Source organism: Mercenaria mercenaria, chromosome 10 (genome assembly GCF_021730395.1).
Source record: "Mercenaria mercenaria strain notata chromosome 10, MADL_Memer_1, whole genome shotgun sequence".
In the NCBI taxonomy this organism is placed as follows: domain Eukaryota; kingdom Metazoa; phylum Mollusca; class Bivalvia; order Venerida; family Veneridae; genus Mercenaria; species Mercenaria mercenaria.
This window is the reverse complement of record NC_069370.1, coordinates 24510001-24532211: the sequence shown is the minus strand read 5'-3', so window position 1 is coordinate 24532211 and position 22211 is coordinate 24510001. Positions and strand designations below refer to the sequence as shown.

General features: G+C 35.6%; 1 protein-coding gene across 1 annotated transcript in view; it reads right to left on the bottom strand.

Annotated features, from left to right (window-relative positions):
* Nucleotides 1–5655: 5655 nt before the first annotated feature.
* The window catches only part of LOC123560878 (transient receptor potential cation channel subfamily M member-like 2), an 84012-nt gene continuing 67456 nt past the window's right edge, over nucleotides 5656–22211 (bottom strand). Inside the window, exons 30-37 of the mRNA XM_053516828.1 lie at nucleotides 20601–20621; nucleotides 17674–17831; nucleotides 13560–13654; nucleotides 10458–10658; nucleotides 9423–9528; nucleotides 8972–9112; nucleotides 8143–8256; nucleotides 5656–7059 (exon numbers count right to left, since the gene is read on the bottom strand). Of these exons, the coding sequence (XP_053372803.1) occupies nucleotides 6943–7059; nucleotides 8143–8256; nucleotides 8972–9112; nucleotides 9423–9528; nucleotides 10458–10658; nucleotides 13560–13654; nucleotides 17674–17831; nucleotides 20601–20621 (953 nt within the window). The 3' untranslated portion in view covers nucleotides 5656–6942. The remainder of the gene's footprint in view (nucleotides 7060–8142; nucleotides 8257–8971; nucleotides 9113–9422; nucleotides 9529–10457; nucleotides 10659–13559; nucleotides 13655–17673; nucleotides 17832–20600; nucleotides 20622–22211) is intronic.

The following is a 22211-nucleotide window of genomic DNA, read 5'->3' as shown; positions in this document are numbered from 1 at the left end:
GGCAAGTAGATGATCCCTATTGCAGCCAACCATCAGTGTCTCTTCGATTTTCGCGCTATTGACTTCGTGCGTGTATGACTATGCAGTAGGGGAGACATGCGCTTTTCTACAAAAGCATCTTCTAGTTATAAAAGATTTTCATCGCGACGACAGAGAGTAACATGACGTAAAGTTTGAAGACATTCATCTCTGGCAGTCCAATGCGCATTTTTTGTAGGATTTTGTCCTAATGTATGAATCTGGTTTATCAAAATGCAATATAGATCTAGATAAAGTTCGAAACATCGTCATCTGAGGTCTAAAACCTGAATCACTAGGTAGATCCATTAACAGAAAACCATTTCAATCTGACCGCCATGAAATCTTAGATCTAGATGTATTTTGGTGAATTTCGAAAATAGGTCATGTAAGGTCATATATTTATGTCTCCCTCCCTCAATATGTTCAGAGGTGTTGTTAAGTTTGTTTCTAATTTTAGCTCGGATAACTCCCAAGAGTTTGAATAAATTTGAGAGGGCCTTACAAGGATGCAGACTGGTTCAGGAGTAGAAGTATTTGAAAGGTTATTTCTATTTTAAGCTCTGGTGACACCTAAAAGGAGCAAAGCGGTACAATATGAACAAGTTTGACAGAAGTCCATGCAACGACACTTCTATGTTTGGTGATGATCCACCATGTGATTGGTGGAAAAAGGTGGTTTGTGGTTTAAAAGAACAACAAGAGGGCCATGATGGCCTTGTATCGCTCACCTGACCTATTGACCTAAAGATCATCAAGATTAACAAATTCTGACCAAGTTTCATTAAGATATGGTCATAAATGTGGTCTCTAAAGTGTTAACCAGCTTTTCCTTTGATTTGACCTAGTTTTTGACCCCACATGACCTAGATTTTGAACTTGACCTAAAGATCAAGATTAACAAATTCTGACCAAGTTTCATTAAGATACAGTCATAAATGTGGCCTCTACAGTGTTAACTAGCTTTTTCTTTGATTTGACCTGGTGACCTAGTTTTCGATCCTACATGACCCAGATTCAATCAGGCATCAAGATTAACATTCTGACCAAGTTTCATGAAGATACAGTCATAAATGTGGCCTCACTGTGTTAACAAGCTTTTCCTTTCATTTGCTCTGGGACCTAGTTTTTGATCCCAGATGACCCATTTCGAACTGCCAAGATTTATGACGGTAACATTCTGACTCAAGTTTCATAAGATTAAGCCAAAATTGGACCTGTAGAGTGTAACAAGCTTTTCCTTGAATTTGACCTGTGACCTAGTTTTTGACCCAGATTGACCCATTTCAATTCGTCCAAGATTTTATTGTGGTAACATTCTGTCAAGTTTCATTAAGATTGGCCAAAATTGTGCCTCTATAGAGGTTAACAAGCTTTTCTTTGATTTGACCTGTGACCTAGTTTTTGATCGGCATTGACCTATTATCAAACTCTCCAAGATTTCATAAGGTAACATTCTGACAAAATTTTAAGATCAGTTGGGCCACAAATTGGACCTCTAAAGTGTCAACAAGGATTCTAAGCATGGGCAACAAAGAAGCTTGACCCATTCAGCCTTAAAACTATGACAGACCAGATAAGCTAATCAGACATCATGAAACTAGTGACCAAGCAGGTACCAGTGTTACACAACTCACATGTTAAAAAGTAGCGCCCAAGCGGCATATACGCGAAGGTTCTATCATAGGCCATGGAGCAATTTTTAAGAACTACGTTGTACCCAAAGGACTTGGAACAAACAAAAGAAACATTCAAACAAACTGTCTCATAGGTATGAACATATGCCCCTCGATGACACTAATGAGTTTATGCCGATTAGTTTAGACCTTTGACCTAGATGGTTTTGCGCGCACGTGTCTACTTGTACACTTCATGCTAGTTATTTAAAATCCATGCATGAATGACAAAGATATGGACCGGACACGCCATCAAGCACTATCAGAAAGTTTTGTCTAGTTGACTTGACCTTTGAGCTACGACCTGGTTTTGCCGCAACGACTCGTTTCACTGTGGTACACATTCATGCCAAGTTATTGAAAATCTCCATGTGACAACTGATATGACAGACACCCATCAACACTATGCCTTTCAAGTCCAAGTGTGACCTTGACTTTGAGCTACGGACCTGGTTTTTGCCGCGCACGTCGCTTAATGTGGTCACATTCATGCAAGTATTTGACAAATCTTTCCCATCGATGACAAAGATATGACCGGACACGCCACAATGTCACTATCCTTTTAATTCTAATGTGACCTTGACTGTTTGAGCTACGTGACCGTCTTGCGACGTTGACCATTGTCTAATGTGGTAACATTCATGCCAAGTTATTTGAAAAATCTATCGTGAAAAATATGGACCGGACACGCTTCAATGCACTATGCCTAGTTTGTGACCATGACCTTTGAACTAGACCGCTTGTGACACATATCTTAGTGTAACATTCATGCCAATTTTTGAAAATCCATCAATCAGATGACCAAAGTTGGACCAACAAGAAAAGTTTCGGACGGACGCACGACAGACGACAGACTGACAACCGACAGACGACAACGGTAAAACTATATGCTCCCTTTGGGGTGCATAAAAACAAATCAAAGCGCAAAAAAAATATACAAAGTCTAACAAAAAACCTTTCACGTACGTTGTAAAAACCTTGAATTGAGTACCACATGTTTACACAGAAAGTGTCTCGTTTCTCTAGCCATACATAATAAATGTGTTCAATAACATTTTTACTACAAGGTTTAATTCAAAAAAAAAATCTTGCAGTACAATAAAGAGATCTGCAAACAAAGGACCATGATGTCTGAATCGCTCACTCTTCTGATCCCATTTTGTTAGACCTTGTTTTACTTTATTGACAAGGACCTAGTTTTGAGCTCAAGTGACCAGTTTTGAGCTCATTGACCGGTTTGAACTGACCTAATATTGTCAAGATTAAAATTTGACAATTTATCAGTTGAAGATCAATGAAAATATGTCTCTAAGAGGCACAAGGTTTTCTATTATTTGACTATTGACTAGTTCGAAGTACGTGACCCTGTTGACTCATATCATCAGTGAATACATTCCACTATTTCTGAAGTCTCATGAAAAATATTGCTCTAGAAAAGGATCACAAGGTTTTATTTTATACCATTCTGGCCTAGTTTTTGATCGCCGTACCGTTTCGATTACCTAGATATCATCAGGTGACATTCAACAATTTCATGAAGATCCATGAAAAAAGCTCTAGAGAGGTCAAAATGAAATTAATAATTAGACCTACTACCTAGTTTGACGCAGTTGACCCATTCAAACTTGACTAGGATATCATCAAGATAACATTCAGACAATTTCATACAGATCCATGAAAAGTGGCCTAGAGAGGTAAAGTTTTTTATTATTGACTACACCTATTTTTAAGCATGGCCATTCAAACTGACCAATTCATCAAGAGAAATTTGACCAATTCTTATGGAATCCATAAAAAATGGCTCTGAGAGTACAGGTTTTCTATATTGACCTATGACTATTTTGACCGAATGGACCGTTTCAAATTGACCTAGTAGCATCAAGATGAACATTCAACCAATTTTCATACAGATCATGAAAAATATGGCCTTAGGAGGCAAAGGTTTTCTATTATTTGACCTACTGACCTAGTTTGAAGGCACGTGACCACTTCGATGACCTAATTTTCATCAAGATTAACTGTCAGACAAACTTCATACAGATCCCATGAAAAATATTGCCTAGTGAGGTCAAAGTTTGCTATATTGACCTATGACGGCTAGTTTTTGACGCAGTCCCACTTCGAATTGACCTAGATTATAAGTTGAACATACTGACCTATTCATGAAATCTCATGAATATATGGCACTAGTGAGTCACAAGGTTTTTCATTTTAGACCTACTGACCTAGTTTTTGACCAGCACATGACCCATTTTTAATTACTAATACATCAAGATGAACATTCAACAACTTTCATAAGATCCAAAAAATATGGGCCTTTAAGAGGTCAACAAGGTTTTTCTATTATGTACCTACTGACCTATTTTGATGGCACATGACCCATTTGAATTGACCTAATACATCAAGTGAACGTTCTGACAATTTCAGAAGAATTTGTAAATATAGGCCTCTGAAGTCACAAGGTCATTTGACCTACTGACCTAGTTTGACGCACTGACCATTCGAACTCCAGATATCTCAAGGGTGAACAGGCTGCCAATTTCATGAAGACTTTAAATATATGCTCTAGAGTCACAAGGTTTCTTTTTAGACCTACTGACCTATTTTTGACGGATGTGACCATTTCAAACTTGACCTAGATATCATCAAGATGAATTCTGAAATTTTCATAAGATCCCATGAAATGTACCTCTAAGTCACAACAAAAGTTTACGACGACGACGGAACGACAGACACTCACGATCACAAAGCACCTTGTCCTTGTACAGGTACAATAAACAGAGCACTGCATGCAAGCAATATACACAAAGCAAAGTCATATATGACTTGGGACCCTTAAAGTGTACCTTGACCTTGACAATCTCGGACATCGCTCTGCAATCGTAACAATGGGGTTGAACATTTTACAAGTTTTTTAATCCTTCCAGCAGTTCAAAGTGTACAGAGTGACACGAAAAACTGATATGACCTTTGAGTCCTAAGGTGACTGACCTTGAAGTGTGACACCAAAATGCGCTCTGCACATTGTCTCTTGTATGTGAACATTTGTGTAAAGTTTCCTTGAAATCTTCAAGGCGTTCAAGTTTCAGAGCGACACGAAATTGCTAAGACAATGGACGGACAGATGACACCAGCTTAACAAATTCCTATCGGGCGTATAATAAATGCATGAAAAGAATGAAAGAGTTAATGAATCTACCTAATTGGTCGTTGTTATGTACAAACATGTGGTTTTAACAATTTAAGGGCAAAACTTAAGAAATTGACCAATTAAAAAAAAATGACAGCATCACAAAGTTGTGGTCATAGTTATTTCAAGTCATGAAATTCTACCAGCTTACTGAGCAGAATGGCTGCAGCGTGGATTTTTCATTAATCAGGCAATAACTCAAGGGAATTGCAATCAAAAAAAAAATTAACGGGCATCATCGCAGTATGTTGGTTCATGTTTATTTCAAGTTTCATGAAATTCTACCTGCTAGTAACTGAGAAATGGCTGCAGACGGACACACGGACACCATTTCAATACCCCCCTCCCGATTACATCGGCGGGGGGATAATTAAATGAATCAAAACATTTACCAGAAATTCATAAGAAAATAAATAAAAGGGGCATAATCCAAGAAATATTGGTGTCAGGTGTCATATGCTGTGGAACAATTAAGTTTCAGTCAATTCATTTAGTCAGAACAGCTATAATGTGAAAGTGCATTAACACGTTAATATAACATTCTTTGTATAAAAGGGGTCATAATTCATCAAATATTGGGGTCCTTGTGCGATAAGGGTTATAATTAGGAAGTATTTTTTAGTTTGAAGCAAATCCATTGAGTAATCACAGAGATAATGAAACATTGCATATTGGGACGCAGACACTTACACACAGGTAAGATAGCTCTACATTACTATATTTTGTACAGATAAGCTAAACTGTTACATATGAAAAGCAAAGAGATTCATGTATTATGTTTTAATTTTATTTTTTTATATGAAACTGCATCTTTCTGATATGACACATACATAGTAAATGCATATCTGACATGACATTAAATACAACCCTATATCTAAAATGACAATATCACAGATGACATTACAATTCACTGCATATCTGACAAGAATGTATCAGAGATTACTTTATAAATATAACTGCATATCTGACATGACACTAAAAATAATTGCATATCTGATATAACATTAAACATAATTTCACATCTGACAGAACATTAAACATAGTTTCATATCTGACCTGACATTAAAGATTAAACATAATTTCATATCTGACCTGACATTAAACACAATGTCATATCTGACAGAACATTAAACATAATTTCATATCTGACCTGACATTAAACACAATTTCATATCTGACCTGACATTAAACACAATGTCCTATCTGGCAGAACATTAAACATAATTTCATATCTGACCTGACATTAAACACAATTTCAAAACTGACCTGACATTTAAACACAATTTCATATCTGACAGAACATTAAACATAATTTCATGTCTGACCTGACATTAAACACAATTTCATATCTGACCTGACATTAAACACAATTTCATATCTGACAGAACATTAAACATTATTTCATATCTGACCTGACATTAAACACAATTTCATATCTGACTTGACATTAAACACAATTTCATATCTGACAGAACATTAAACATAATTTCATATCTGACCTGACATTAAACACAATTTCATATCTGACATGACATTAATTAAATGAATATCTTACATTGCATTAAACATAACTGCATATCTGACATGACAATATCACAGATACTTTTATACAACTTTAAGCACAACATACTGTGAAATCATTTAATTTTATGTGCATGAAATGTCATGGTTCTGACAAAACAGTTACTTTGTGGGGATATGAATTTATGGATAGAATGAACAGAAATTTTACTTGTTTCTTGGGATTTAAGTTCATGGATCGGCTAAACCAAGAAAATAAGTCCCTTACAAATATAAATGATTTCACAGTGTGTCGCCTACAACAATGTCTTTGGTCATAATTATTACGTTTTGATTTGTGTTTATATATAAAAATGGTGTCGTGTTGCTTCAGTTCACTTCAACTGTCAATGTTTTACCCTATATTACATAAAACATTTTCACCTTGGCACAAAAAGGTGGATAACTGAACTGACATAATTATAGAACAAATTTTCCAATTTTTGTGCAAAGTGACCATATGTCTGAAGAGTTTTGCAGTATTTAAGGTGTCCATGTTTAAAAATAAGCCCCGAGTCTTTCTGCAGCCAGCTTTACAAGATACAAATGTGAGCCATGCAAAGTTACTTTGTGTGAACCAGTCAACCAGGTTACTAACTCCGCCTTTTCACCTGCCTGTAAATAGAAAACAAGAAGGTTTTATAATCTTTAAATTTCATTATATAACAGGTAGTTCTGCAATGGGACCAATTATTTCAAATACAGCAAAATTCCCGTACTTTTCCTTAATGCACATTTCCCTGGTAATTTTATAATATATTTTACAAAACCTACTATATTTTCCTTGCAGAATACAAATTATCACGTTTGATGTCGCAGGAGTGAAATAAAGCCATTACATAAATTTGATAATACACTAGTGTAATAAAGTTTTGACAATGACATTTATTCATAGGAGACTTTCAGTGAATTTACTTGGTCTATAACAGGTAAAGAAAGAAGAAATTTTGATGTTTCAACAGGAAAAGCTTACATGTGATAAAAAGTATTATATTTGTGTCTTTCCACATTAAATTTATTAAACGTGTTGAATAAAATTGATAAAATGTTCCTCTGAGCCTTGCATTTTATTATTTTATTCAACTTGTTAAATAAATTCAATATGAAAAGACACTTGTGTAATATCCTCTATATAAAAAGTCTCCATCCATTCCTACAGCCAGCCTATTAGAAAACTGGCTAATTATGTCCAGATAAACTAAAATTTGTTTAACAATATATCTCTTCTTGTTAGAAGGGGGGCAGAAAAATATCTTACAATACTGAAGCTCTTGTAGGGTAAACTGTGTATAACAAGACTTTGGGCAGACTTAACTCCCCAATAAGTTACACATCAGTAGAGGACTTAGTAGAGCAGGACCAGTAACTTTGTATTTTATGGTACCAAAACTCAACAACACAACTGACACTGGAGTTTCAATACTGTATTATTACTGAATTCCCCAACATAAACACTGTGAAACAAACAAATTCATGGGGATGTTTTTGCAGATTTCATGGATGTGTCAATCCACCTTAACATATCCCGATGAATATAAAGAAATTTTATTTATTCATCTTTAAACTTTGAATTCCAAAACTTTAAAACTTCATATAAAACAGTCATTTTAGCCAAAAACTAAGAAATTTCAAGTAAGCAAAATAAAATTATTTCACAACATATGTCGTTATAGAAAAATGCTTTAAAAGATGTCTTACACGTAGGTTGCATTGATTAAATATTGATCCGTCTTCATCATGGTAACTTAAAGCCGTTGTTTCAAGCCAAGCATTGTCTGTATTCCGTGGGTCATCAGCATAACCTTCATATATCTACAAAATAAATATTACACTTTCACGCTCTCCTGACAATTCTAAAATCTTTCATGAAAGTCAATTAACTTCTGATTTATAAATATTCATTCGAGCAAGACAAAATATATTTAACTGACTGGCCTAAAAGACATTTCATAGAATTATTTTCTAGGGACAGATTGATTTTATATTTACATATATCTATGGCAGCATAAAGGTGATATATGAATTTTATCTATTTTTACAAAGAGAAAACAAACAAAAAATCATGATAGGGATCTTGAACTGACTAAGGGCATTCACATAAATTTGACTTCCGTACCCATCAGTCACATAAAAGACGGACAAATAATTATGCACAAAACAACATATTCCCAGCACAAAACCTTTGGCAAACAGACACCAAGCAGATCATTAGACGAAAAAGGTTTTTTTTTTTTTCTATTTTCGGTGATGGGGGCTCATACCTCAGGTTCAGGTGAGTTTAAAAATCTGAGAAAGGACCATGCTAGCATTATAGCAAATATCCTTCCAGTTGTTTGTTGCCTAAAGATTTTCAGCTAAGACAGTTCTCAAAGCCAGTCAGGTGCAACCATTCTTACCAATTTTGATAAAATTATAAACGTAAGTTCTTCCAAACAAGTTTGGTGAAACTCAATTACACATACACTACCAGCTGGTTCATGTCCCCTAGAATGATCCAGTAACAATACAACACAAATAGTCTACATACTTTCACTCCCTTTTTCCATAATTTCTTCAGTTTTTTCCTTATTGTCTTCTCATCACTCATCTCTCCCAGTCTTCCTAAGGCTTCATCAGTAAAATCAGCCTCCAAATGATCAGCTGGTTTAGACCCTAGTGGTAATATGGCCTAAAATAAACAATTCCTCCATCATAACTGACTCTGACAATCACAAACAAAATTTAGTTGTAAGAAAAAAACTGGCAATAGGGCATATTTTAACAACATAAACGCAGAAGTTATAAGACCTATATTATTCAGTCAAAGAAATGTGTGAAGATTTCTTTGGCTGCGATTAAAGTAATTACTGAGTAGTTACTGTTCATAGTAAATATCCTATAATTTTATGTTTCTAATGCACCTGTTCATATTAAAGGTTGTAATAAAGGGTAATGAGGTAAAACAGATTGAGAAATCAGGACTGCCCCTCTACACATACCCCTGGCAGAGCCCACATCTGGTTATCTGAACGCAGCACAGCTACAAACTCCAACACTGGCTTGCCCTCCTTCATCACCTTAGTGCCGTCTGCTGATTTCTTCCATCTTGAAAATGTAAGAAATTTGCCTTGTTTATGTCATGACAGCTAGTGGACAACATTTAAAATACTTCAACTACTTGTTGCAAATAAAACCTAGTTTCATCTTCATTATTTCATCTGACTTTGCTATTAACACAAGAAATATCTTTCCTGTGCATACTCAACTGCTTCAGTTAAGAAAAAATTTATAGTAAAACAGTGCTTTATCACTATTTATACACCATGGGCGGTTATACGCCGGGCGTAATAATTTCACGAGGGCACATCCCAAGTGAATTATTTTGAACGACATATAACCGCCCGAGTGTATAAATATTGATAAAACAATGTTTTGCTATAAATTATTTCGATTCTAATATGAATTTTATTGTAAAATTTAGATCAAATATAACAGAACTGTTTCTTCGCGCATGCATGGCGCCAACTATTAGGTCGTCACGCTCTTTGTTTATGCACGCCAGGACAAGAAATGGTAATACGACTTGCGGAAGAGTTCAGTTTGGGCACAAAAGATGGCGAATTATTCTGCAAAGTGAATATAACTTAATATATGTGTAAATTAATCAAGACAGTAACTGTTCTTCAATGTGACATTTCGTTTTAAACATGCTATTAACTAAAACATTTGATCAAGTTTGAAAGCTCTATTTCTAGATGTATACATGGTGCTAAATATCACGTCGACATGACGTCAACATTATATTGTTGTGATGATTAAAGCTTTGTTAGTCATATCAGAATGAAGTTTAGGTACTTTGTAAAATTTTATACATAACCTGGAAAATTAATCTCTTCATTTCTATAATTTAGTAATTATTCAAGTACTTCATTAACCACCTTGCCAACATATGAAGTACATAAGTGTTTAGTAGCAGTTCCATTGCATTACCTTGTCTTTATGTTAATCAGTTAAAACACTGACAGCACCATTACCTTGTAACAACTGGATCCCCAGCATGGTTGGGACCCCATCTGCCTAGAAGACCACGACTCTGCAGACCTGTGCGACCTTTCGGGTTCAGTGGTAATCCATCCTGTACAACGTATTCACCAAGAAAACTTAATCTGTTGACTTGATTCACACCATCAACACCGTTGAAGGAAGTAATAGTGCTTGCACGTTGTTGTGGTGTCCTAAATACAAAACAATACATCCAAATTGGTTTAAATTGCTAAATGAGTGCAATTAAGAATTCTACACAAAATTTCTTTATTGAAATATTTACAATGATCCATGTGACTACCTAAACTTGACCTAGATTTCAAAGAGACAAACATTCTGACAATAATTTATGAAGTTAAGTACAATTAGTCCCCTCTACAGTGTTAACAAAGTTTTCCTATTAACTTACCTAATGAACTTGTTTTTCACCAAGTAATGAATTTTACTGAGGGCAACTTTCTGACAAAGTTTCATTAAGACTGGGCAAGAACTGTGACTTCTAGAGCATTAACAGTCAAACTGTTGATGACAGAATATGCACAATGCGTACTGGGTAATCACAATAGCTCACATTAAGCACTTCATACTGAAAGGTGACGCTAACAAAAGGACATTGTAAACATGGGGTTATTTTTGAGTGTGGCATATTTAGTGAATGGGGTTGATTGAGTAAGAAATAATACTGAGAAACACAATAAAATGGAAATAGAAAAAATATTGTAGCAGAAAAATGAAGTGATTTGGAAATTCATATCAAGAAATTTAACTAAAACTAAAACTAATAAAACATGAGCACCTCCTTGTGGGTGCAGATGCTCATCTGGTTGTTTGTCTTTGTATAACAGAAATATTGTCCTACATGTGTGTTTTAATGATATTTTCTAAGTCCAAAAGGGGCCGTAACTCTTGCAAAAAGCAGGATGGAGTTATGTTTCTTGCTGTACATAGTCGGCTATTAAAGATGAACAAGTGTTGCAAGTTTTAAAGCAATAACTTTGATAGTTTAAGAGAAAAGCTGACCTAAACATAAAACTTAACCAGGCAATGCCAACACTGACGCCGATCAAGTGATGACAATAAGTCATCTTTTTTTTCTTCAAAAAATCAGATTATCTGAAAAAAGTAAACATCTGATGTGTCACTGTAAATGGTTTCATGACTTTAGGTAAAATATTCTTTTAACATATAGGCAACACAAATTTGTAAGCATTTTATGTGTACTTTTTCACTAAGTGAAGGACCATAACTCTGGCCTAGCTGGGTGAAATCCCAAAGAAATCACCAGGTGCATAGCTTCACATGATATATAACAATCCTCTTAATGTTATAGCACTCTAAGTTAAGTACATTTTGAGATATATGGGACACAAACTTATATTTTCACTAAGTCATGGGCCATAACTCTGGTCTTGCAAAGCGAAACAAAAGAACCACAATGCAGAGCAATATATGCCTGAAGGTATGAATTTTGACCCCTAAGTTTGACCCTGTCCTTATCGCTAGCCATCCAGAACATGCACTCTGCACATTGTCTCGATGTGGTGAACATTTGTGTCAAGTTTCTTCGAAATCCTTCAAGGGGACCAAGAGTTACAGAGCGATGACATATGACCCCTAAGTGTGACTTTGAACTTGAAGCGAGACATCGAGAACATGCGCTCTGCATGTTTTCTTGATGTGGTGCACATTTGTGCCAAGTTTCTTGATCCTTCAAGGGGTTCAAGAGTTACAGAGCCAACACAAAACACACTCATATGACTATTGATCCCTCAGTGTGACGACCTTGAAGGGAGCCATCCAGAACATGCGCTCTGCACGTTGTCTTGATGTGGTGAACATTTGTGTCATTTCTTTGAAATCCTCCAAGGAGTTTGCTACAGAGCAGACACAAAATTGCTATTGGATGGACGGACACTGGGTTTTTTACATAATACATCCCTTTGGGCGTATAATAAAACAATTATGTGCACAAATTCACATGCTGGATAATATTCCTAAATGGATTCATGACTTGAGGTAAAATATTTTTATGATACATGCAACAGAAACCTTTAAGCACTTTAGGTGTATTTTTCCCTAAGTCAAGGACCATAACTCTGGTCTGGTTGAGTGAAATCCCAAACAGAACATCATATGCGCAAATGCACATTCTATGTAACAATCCCCTAATGTTTTATGATTTTAAGTAAAAAAAAATTTTGAGATAGTCATGCGGCTTAAACTTGTATGCCCTTTATGCATATTTTTGACAATCAAGAGCCATAACTCTGGTCTGACAGATAAAAATCCTGAACAAATCCCAGGTGCACAACTTCACATGCTGAATAATATTCCTATGATGTTTCATGTCCTTAGATCAAATACTTTTGGAGATTATGTGAGACACAAACTTTTATGCCCTTTTACGCATATTTTGACTCAGTCAAGGGCTACAGCTCTGGTCTGGTTGAGTGATATCTCTAACAAAATACCAGGTACACAACTTCACATGCTGAACAATATTCCTGTAATGATTATTAATCTTGGGTCAAATACTTTTTGAGATACATGCAACACAAATTTTGGCCCTTTTTATGCATGTTTTTGACTAAGTCAAGGGCAATAACTCTGGCCTGACTGTATGTAATCTAATTTAAAATACCAGGTGTGCAACTTATTGTGCTGAATAATGATCACATGTGGGTTAATGACTCTGGGTCAGATACTTTTTTTTGAGATATGCACGACACAAGTTTGGACAGATGGACAAAGGCAACTACAAATGACACCCCCTCCTCCCCACAAAAAATTGGAAGTTTGTGGGGTGGGACAAAGGTCTCACATATTTATACATTTTTCCCTCAACCCCTTTTAATAAGTGTTGTAGTAAGTGGTGATCAGATTAGTCAGACAGGATTATAAGGGATCAAGTTACCAGTATTTTGGAGGCTTGAACACTTAACATTCAAATCTGCCTCGGCTTACAGGGTATAATGTGGCAATGTATTGCATCATCTTAAAATAACCTAAACATTTCTCAGACTGCGACAGACTAAGGATTGATTCTATTATAACCACAAAAACTCATTAGACTGGAGTATAATAAGACTTACAAATGAAATATATCCTCATCAGCCCATTCTGGTGGTGGATGTTGTAGAAGTGCTGGGGCTGTATAGGCACTAGGAGAATATTCTGGGTACTCAACCTAAAACAGATAGCAACAAATCCTGCTCATAGAATCACAACACATCCGGACAGATACTGACAGAATGTCTCTCTCAAACATCTCTGTCTTACACAGGTATAATCAATATGTTCCAATAAAAATTTCATCGGTAAACTGTCTTAGTTTAAGTAAAAGCTCAATTAAGGGTAAATGGGACAGTTTCCAATATGTATATAGGGCAAAAATTTTCCTACGGGCAGAATTTCTTAAACTTTGTATACTGACTGAGAATCAAGTTTAAAACAGAAATATGTATTAACAAGAGATCACAGAGTGATCTTGGTGCCCACCATTGAGCCATTTTTGATTGTTCCAAATTTCAAGACTAGCTCAAGGTCAAAACCAAGGTCAAATTTCATTTCAGTACACATCACTGTGCATGCGGTCCATGCATGTGGTCCAAATTTGAAAGCTGTAGCTTGAGAAATGTGAAAGTAGGCCACAAGATCAATTTCAAGGTCAAAGTTAATTTCAGTATACAAAACTATGCATGTGCTTCAAATTTGGAGGCTGCAGCTTGAGAAATGTGAAAGAAGGTACTAGATAAAAATCAATGTCAAATTTCAATTCAGAACACAAAAATATGCATGTGGTCCAAATTTGAAGCCTGTAGCTTGAGAAATGTGAAAGCAGGTCACTAGGTCAATCTCAAGATCAAAGTTCATTACGGTACACAAAACTATGCATGTGGTCCAAATTTGAAGGCTGTAGCTTGAGAAATGTGAAAGCAGGTCACTAGGTCAATGTCAAGGTCAAAGTTTTTTTTCGGTACACAAAACTATGCATGTGGTCCAAATTTGAAGGCTGTAGCTTGAGAAATGTGAAATAGGTCACTGGGTCAATGTCAAGGTCAAAGTTTTTTTCAGTACACAAAACTATACATGTGGTCCAAATTTGAAGGCTGTAGCTTGAAAAATGTGAAAGTAGGTCACTAGGTCAAAATCAAGGTCAAATTTCATTTAGTAACACAAAACTATGCATGCGGTCCAAATTTGAAGGCTGTAGCTTGAGAAATGTGAAAGTAGGTCACTAGGTCAAAGTCAAGGTCAAATTTCATTTCGAAACACAAAACTATGCATGTGGTCCAAATCTGAAGACTGTACCTTCAAAAATGTGAAAGTAGGTCACTAGGTCAATATCAAGGTCAAAGTTTTTTCGGTACACAAAACTATGCATGTGGTCCAAATTTGAAGGCTGTAGCTTGAGAAATGTGAAAGTAGGTCACTAGGTCAAAATCAAGGTCAAATTTCATTTCGGAACATAAAACTATGCATGTGGACCAAATTTGAAGCCTGTACCTTCAAAAATGTGAAAGTAGGTCACAGGTCAAAATCAAGGTCAACTCATTTCAATGTTCATTTTGCCACTCAAAACTATGCATGTGGTCCAAATTTGAATGCTGTAGGTTATTGACAAGAAGATTTTAAAAGCTTTTCCCTATATAAGTCTATATGAACCATGTGACCCCCGGGGCAGGGCCACATTTGACCCTAGGGACATAATTTGAACAAACTTGGTAGAGAACCACGAGATGATGCTACATAACAAATATCAAAGCCCTAGGCCCTGTGGTTTTGGACAAGAGGTTTTTCAAAGTATTTCCCTATATAAGTCTACATAAACCATGTGACCCCGGGGCGGGGCCATATTTGACCCCAGGGATATAATTTGAATCATCTTGGTGGAGGACCACTAGATGATGCTTCATACCAAATATCAAAGCCCTAGGCCCTGTGGTTTTGGACAAGAAGATTTTCAAAGTTTTTCCCTATATAAATCTATGTAAATTATAAAAATAAACAAAGGGCCATAACTCACTCAAAAATTGTTGAACCAGTCTGATTTTCAGGGGGACACAACTAGGGTACCAATACATCATTCTGACAAAGTTTGGTAAAAATCCCCCCAGTAGTTTCTGAGGAGATGCGAAAACGAGAAATTGTTAACAGGCGGACGGACGGAATGACGGACCACGGACGCAGAGTGATTTGAATAGCCCACCATCTGATGATGGTGGGCTAAAAATCATAGGTACCCAGGCTTGATCATGAATTATTTGCCCTTGAAAGTCAATAAAAACAAGTGAATGAAGTATTGCCATGCAATACAAAGTCCCCTACTGGAAGGCACCTAATTTTCTCTACTGCAGTATAACATAATGAACTGATATCTGTCAATGATGTATAAACAATATTGTACTATATATACAATATGTTATAACAAAACACTTGGATTAAAATTTATATAGATAAAAACCTATAGTTGTTTTCATATTGAATTTTTTTGGCTGATTATAAAAATGTTATCATGTAAGTTATTTATAGTAACAACAAAGGGAAATTAATCTTTAAAAAAAAAAAAAAAAAAAAAAAAAAAAAAAAAATCTATATAATATAAGTCCACAAGAAACTCTTTACCAGGTAGAGATAGGTCAAAATACACCTAAAAATTGGATGTAACATGCATGCTGTACCACAGAAAAGTGGTCTCGATTTTTCTCTACCGCCAGTAATAAAAAAGTTACAATAAAATCTATTTATAGTAACAACAAAGGGATGTAATTCTAAAAACAAGGGTGCCTCATGGTGGTGAACATTTGGTCCAAGTTACATCAAAATCCCTTCATGCATGAAGAAGAAATGTTCCGTACAAAGTCATTCTTGAATTTGACCTTTGACCTCTAAATATGACCTTGACCTTAGACCTAGGGACCTGGTTCTTGTGCATGACATGTTGTCTCATCCAGGGGAATATTTGTGCCAACTGATATCTAAATCCTGCTTTGCATGACAAAGTTATAGACCGGACAGGAAAAAAATCCTCTTGACCTTTGATCTCAAAGTGTGACCTTGACCTTTAAGCTAGGGTACTGGGTGTTGTGCATGACACGTCGTCTCATCATGGGAAACATTTATGCCAAGTAATATTGTAATCCCTTGATGGATGATGATAGAGTTCTGGATCGGACAGGGAAAAAACCTTATTGACCTTTGACCCCCAATTGTGACCTTGACCTTTGAGCTAGGGGTCTGGGATTTGCGCACGACACGTCGTCTCATCATGGGGAACACTTGTGCTAAGTGATATTAAAATTCCTTAATGAATGTCAGAGTTATGGACCGGACACAAAACAGACCCTGTTCATGCTATGTTAACATTTGACTGCTAAGTGTGACCTTGACCTTTGAGCTAGGGGTTTGAAAGTTGTGCATGACACATCGTCTTATTATGAGGTACATTTGTGCCAATTAATATTAAAATCCCTTCATAGATGGGAGAGTTACGGACCGGACAGGAAAAAAGCCTTGTTGACCTTTGACCTCAAATTGTGACCTTGACCTTTAAGCTAGGTGTCTAGGTTTTGCGCATGACACGTCGTCTTTTCATGGGGAACATTTGTGCCAAGTAATATTAAAATCTCTTCATGGATGGGAGAGTTATGGACCGGACAGGAAAAAAGCCCTGTTGACCTTTGACCTCCAACTGTGACCTTGACCTTTGAGCTAGGGGTCCGGGTTTTGCGCATGACACGTCGTCTCATCATGGGGAACATTTATGCCAAGTAATATTAAAATCCCTTCATGGATGGGAGAGTTATGGACCGGACAGGAAAAAAGCCCTGTTGACCTTTGACCTCCAATTGTGACCTTGACCTTTGAGCTAGGGGTCCGGGTTTTGCGCATGACACGTCGTCTCATCATGGGGAACATTTGTGCCAAGTAATATTAAAATCCCTTCGTGGATGACAGAGTTATGGACCGGACACGAAATTGCGGACGGACGGACGGACAGACGGACGGACGGACAGACGGATGGACGGACAGACGGAATGACGAAAAAGCGCATTCCTATAGTCCCCGAAACTGGTTTTCAACCAGTAGGGGACTAATAATAGGAAAATGTTTGCCCTATATACATATAGGAAACTGTCCCATTTACCCTTATATGTCTGGTTGTTCAGTTTGTTTAATCAAACCTATATAGATTGATATACATACGTCCCAAGACACTTTGTCATCTGGTACAGGGAATCTTGTGATATCTGACGCAAGATACGGTGATGTACGTGATCTAAAATGGCAGTTTATCCCTCGGAGTAACATTTCTCGAACTTTGGTTCTCTCTTCTCCAGCCTTCAATTCCAGCTGCCTTTTCTCTACAATGAATGGATGTATGTTCAAATAAACTATTCTACCTTCTTTGTAAAGTACACTGTAGATTGTACAGTCAAGCGGTAAAATATATAAAGAAATTCTTGACTACAAAGAATAACAAATGCAAGACTTAATAGCAGGCACTCCCTGTAGCCATTTTGTTTTCTGACAACGAGTCGGGAAACAAACTGGACAAATAAACATGTAATTTTTAAAAAAATTATTTTCAGTGGGTGTCATAAAAATTTAAGCTGAAAGTAGCAGTGATGCCACTGCCAATGCCAAGCCAAATAGTAGAGCTAACAACACTCTGCTACTTCAGTGAAAATACTCTGATAATTGTTTAAGTGATAATAACTGGTTAACAACAATGTCTTTTTTTGTCTTGACATCTGTAGTTAATTTAACTAGTATTTGATTTTCACGAAATCAGTAACATAAACACTTTTTAACCTGTGGAACTTTGATTAATAATTCAATTTTAATATCTGTTACACTTTAACTTGGTGTTATTTTCTATTTACTAAAGCAAAACACACAACAGTCAAATCATAACTGAGCCTATAGAAACTGATGCTTCTATCTCTAATGATATCATAAACAAGACAAGAACAAAAGTCAAACAGGAAAAGCAGCATAGAGGAACAAGCCGCCCATACACTCTAAAATATAACAGAATATAACTGAAATATAAACAGATATTGGGGATAAGTCTTGTTCTTTCATCAATTTACCTACAACTTAGCAACAATTGGCCCTTAAAATAGAAATTAGCCAGTTTAGTAACACAAACAAAATTTTTAAAAAGGAGGCAACAACCAAAGAGGTCTTCAAAGGACTAAGACTGGTAATTCTCCTGAAAATGGAACCAACATAAATAGTAAAAATTATTTGCTGAAAACCTTAAAAAAAATTAAGTTGTCTTTGTACAGGACTTATTTTATAGTTTTGTCAATCTAAGAAATTAAATCACCACAAAAATGAAACTTCCATTTATATGTATTATCTTTACCTTAAAAATACAAAACCTGTGTGGACCCAAATTCAACCTCTGGGACCCAGTTTGAACAACCTTGATTGTGGACTGCAGCTTTGTAAAATATGTAAGATCTAGCCCCATCCCATTAACCCTCATCCAAAGATTGTGAATCCAAGCATACCTCAAAGGTATAACTTGTTTAAATGTACTTTTATTTTGTCAAAATTGTTAAGTGTTTTTCAAACATTTTTCAGTGTATCCAATATGTGCTGATTCATAGAATAAAACAAACTTGCTGTTTCTGCTGTTACTTAAAACAATGAAACATTTGTACTCTGAAATTTACCATTATACCTATCTGTATCAGTTAACAATTACAACTAGATGCCTGTGGGCAACAGGTTGAGCCCGCCAGCTGTCAAAATGACTAACATTTATGATACTATTTGATGGGGATAGAACTGATTGTGACAAACATTTCTGCAAAGTTATTTAAGAACATCTCCATCCATGGCTAAGTTACAGCCCAGACAAGAGAAACTGCATCAAGTTTTGACCTTTGACCCCTAAGTGTGACCTTTTTGATCTTTCAACTACTTATGCCTGACAGACTGTCTCATTGAGGCAAACAATTGTGCCAAGTCATTTAAGAAACCCTCAATCCATGGCTGAGTTACAGCCCGAACAAGGAAAACTGTATATTTGAGAATCAAACAATCTAGATCTGATTCAAGAAAGAATCTGTGATATTTTGTCCATCTAAATACTGATCCTGTTTAGTGTAAAACAAGTAACAAACAAACATACTAGAATGTGAACAAGTTTCAAATCTGCTATTTTGTCTAAGTCAAAGACATGTGACTCCATCCTTTACATGTTACCACTGCTCACCATAAAAGAAACATGATGAACACACAAATAATGCAGCAATTACATGCACCCATGAAATATTTCAGAAAAGCTAGAGTAAAGTATTTCTGTAATACTAAGACAGTAACAATATGCAAACAAGTGAAGCCTGAATGAGACAGAGGTACTAGCATTTTGTTTTCAAACTACAAGTTTTACTAAAATAAGCATTATAATTTCTCTAGCAAATGTGGAAAGGGACTGCCAAAAATATAGATGAAGCACAACTGTTACAGCCATTACAATATACTGGCAACTAATAACTGGAGAAATATTCCATTTCCACACTAATTAGTAAACAAAATAAAGATTGATTAAATAAACAAAACAAAAAAAAACTAAAAAAAATGTCTTCCTATGTCACTTCATTCCAACACAAGTGTGAACTGATACGGTCATAGCACAAAAAGATGACATTGACCTTCAAATGACATCACCCAAAGATGTGTTCTGCTCTTGTCACATTATTGCTGAAATATGTGACAAGTAAAACAAATACAGTTGAGAGTTCAAAAGACAAGAAGCAGACATAGAATATCTGCCTATTTGACTTTTGATTAAAACTGTATACTCCTGACCTTGAACTTGTAAGACTAAAGTTGTGTTCAGCACTTTATCTCACTACGGTTTTGATTTTGACAAGTTATCTGAAAATCTTTTTAGGGTTTGAAAATAAATGGAGTGGACAAAAGTACTGCCTATCCAATGTATTACCTTCACCTTTAACTGAAATGGCTGAAAACAAATAGACAAAAAAATTTAAGCCCCAAGATTTTGAGGTGATAAAATTGAAATTTAAAGTACAACTTTTTAAAATATTACTCCAGGCCAGCCATTACATTTATACTAGCTAACAACTTCTTGCTTTTTAAACTGTACTTACTCTTGCGAGATTTTCTTGATCCTAAAACATTTAAAGTTGTTATCATTATTGTATGTATTACAACTATAAGTTAAAAGTATAGTCTAGTCCTTACAATTAAGGTCTCAGATCCATTCCGGAAGGAATAAAAAGGTATTTCTGTAAATAATTTATTCCATGAAAAACAGTTACACCTTTAAGACACATTCAACATTTGCCCCTCAGATATGGCCCAAACTTTAAGTGAATGGATTTGGTGTATTCAAACTTGAGGAACCACTAGTTAAAACTACATGTGAAGTATCTGGAGAAATGGAGAACAACAAACATGAGATAAAACAAACAGAAAGAGCAAAAATAAATATTTTCAAAGATTTTTATTCTGGTGGGACAGCCACTAGGAGGAAGGTAAATTCCAAATAAAACCCCAAGTGCACAACTTCTCATGCAGAACATTACTATAACATTTTATGACACCATGTCAAATACTTTCTGAAATATCTGTGACCCAAACTTTGAAGCTTTTAATGCATATTTTTCTAACTCATGGGCCATAACTGTGGTCTGAGTGAAATCTCATGCAAAACCCCAGGGTCACAACGTCAAATGCTGAATAATAATACTATATGCTTACATGACTGTAGATAAAATACTTTATTAGATATATGTGACACAAACTTTTAAGTTTTCATTAAGACAAGGGCCAAAACACGGACAAAATCCTATGTGCCTAACTTCACATGCTGAATAACAATCCTACAATGTTTGGTGACTTTAGGTCAAGTACTTTTTGTTTTGAGATATGCATGACAAAACATTTAAACTTATGGACATGCAGGAACAAGGGCATATTTAATTTTGGTCCCTATATATGTGGGAGCCCTATATAGACCCTGTGCCCTGGTTTGAACAAACTTGTTAGTTTATCACTAGCAAATGCTTCGTACATTTGAAGATGTTTTCCTTATGCACTTCTACCAAAAATGCTGTCATCTGTGGCCAGCCCTGAATTTGGTCCAGGCACAAAAGCTGGAAACAATAGGAGGTCAATGAATAGATTTTATGGACAAATTTTAGTGAAAACCATTAAGTGGTATAAGAAGAAGTTAAAGATTTTTTTTCCATTTTCAGCTCCAGCTAAGCATTAAAATCAACTAGTGAGAGATCCATGTCAGGGTTTTTTTGCATGTGTGGGCCCCAGTCCATTTACTGATCATCCTGAACAATACGTGAAAAATGGCAATACATTTGTACTGTTTCAGATGACTGAACTTTTGCAAGAAATTAATATCAGCAAGAAATGAGAATAGAACAAACATTTTAAGAAAACAGTAGTCACCCTGAAAACTACAAAATCTACATGAATAAATATTTTATATAGTCATGATACTGAAAGGATTATTGTGGAGTAATATATCAAAACATGGTATGATAGAAACACATCTGAAAATTCAAGAAGTTCACAGTGAGTCAAAACTATTTTAGGAAATAAAATGTTCAGTTCTTTTGTATGTGTTAGACATCAGTCATTTCAAAACAAACACAAAACAAAAAAAGCACGAAACCATTTTAATAAAAGTTAAATCTACATGTCAAATCAAACATTTAAAAAAACGCAATGTTTAAAACTGG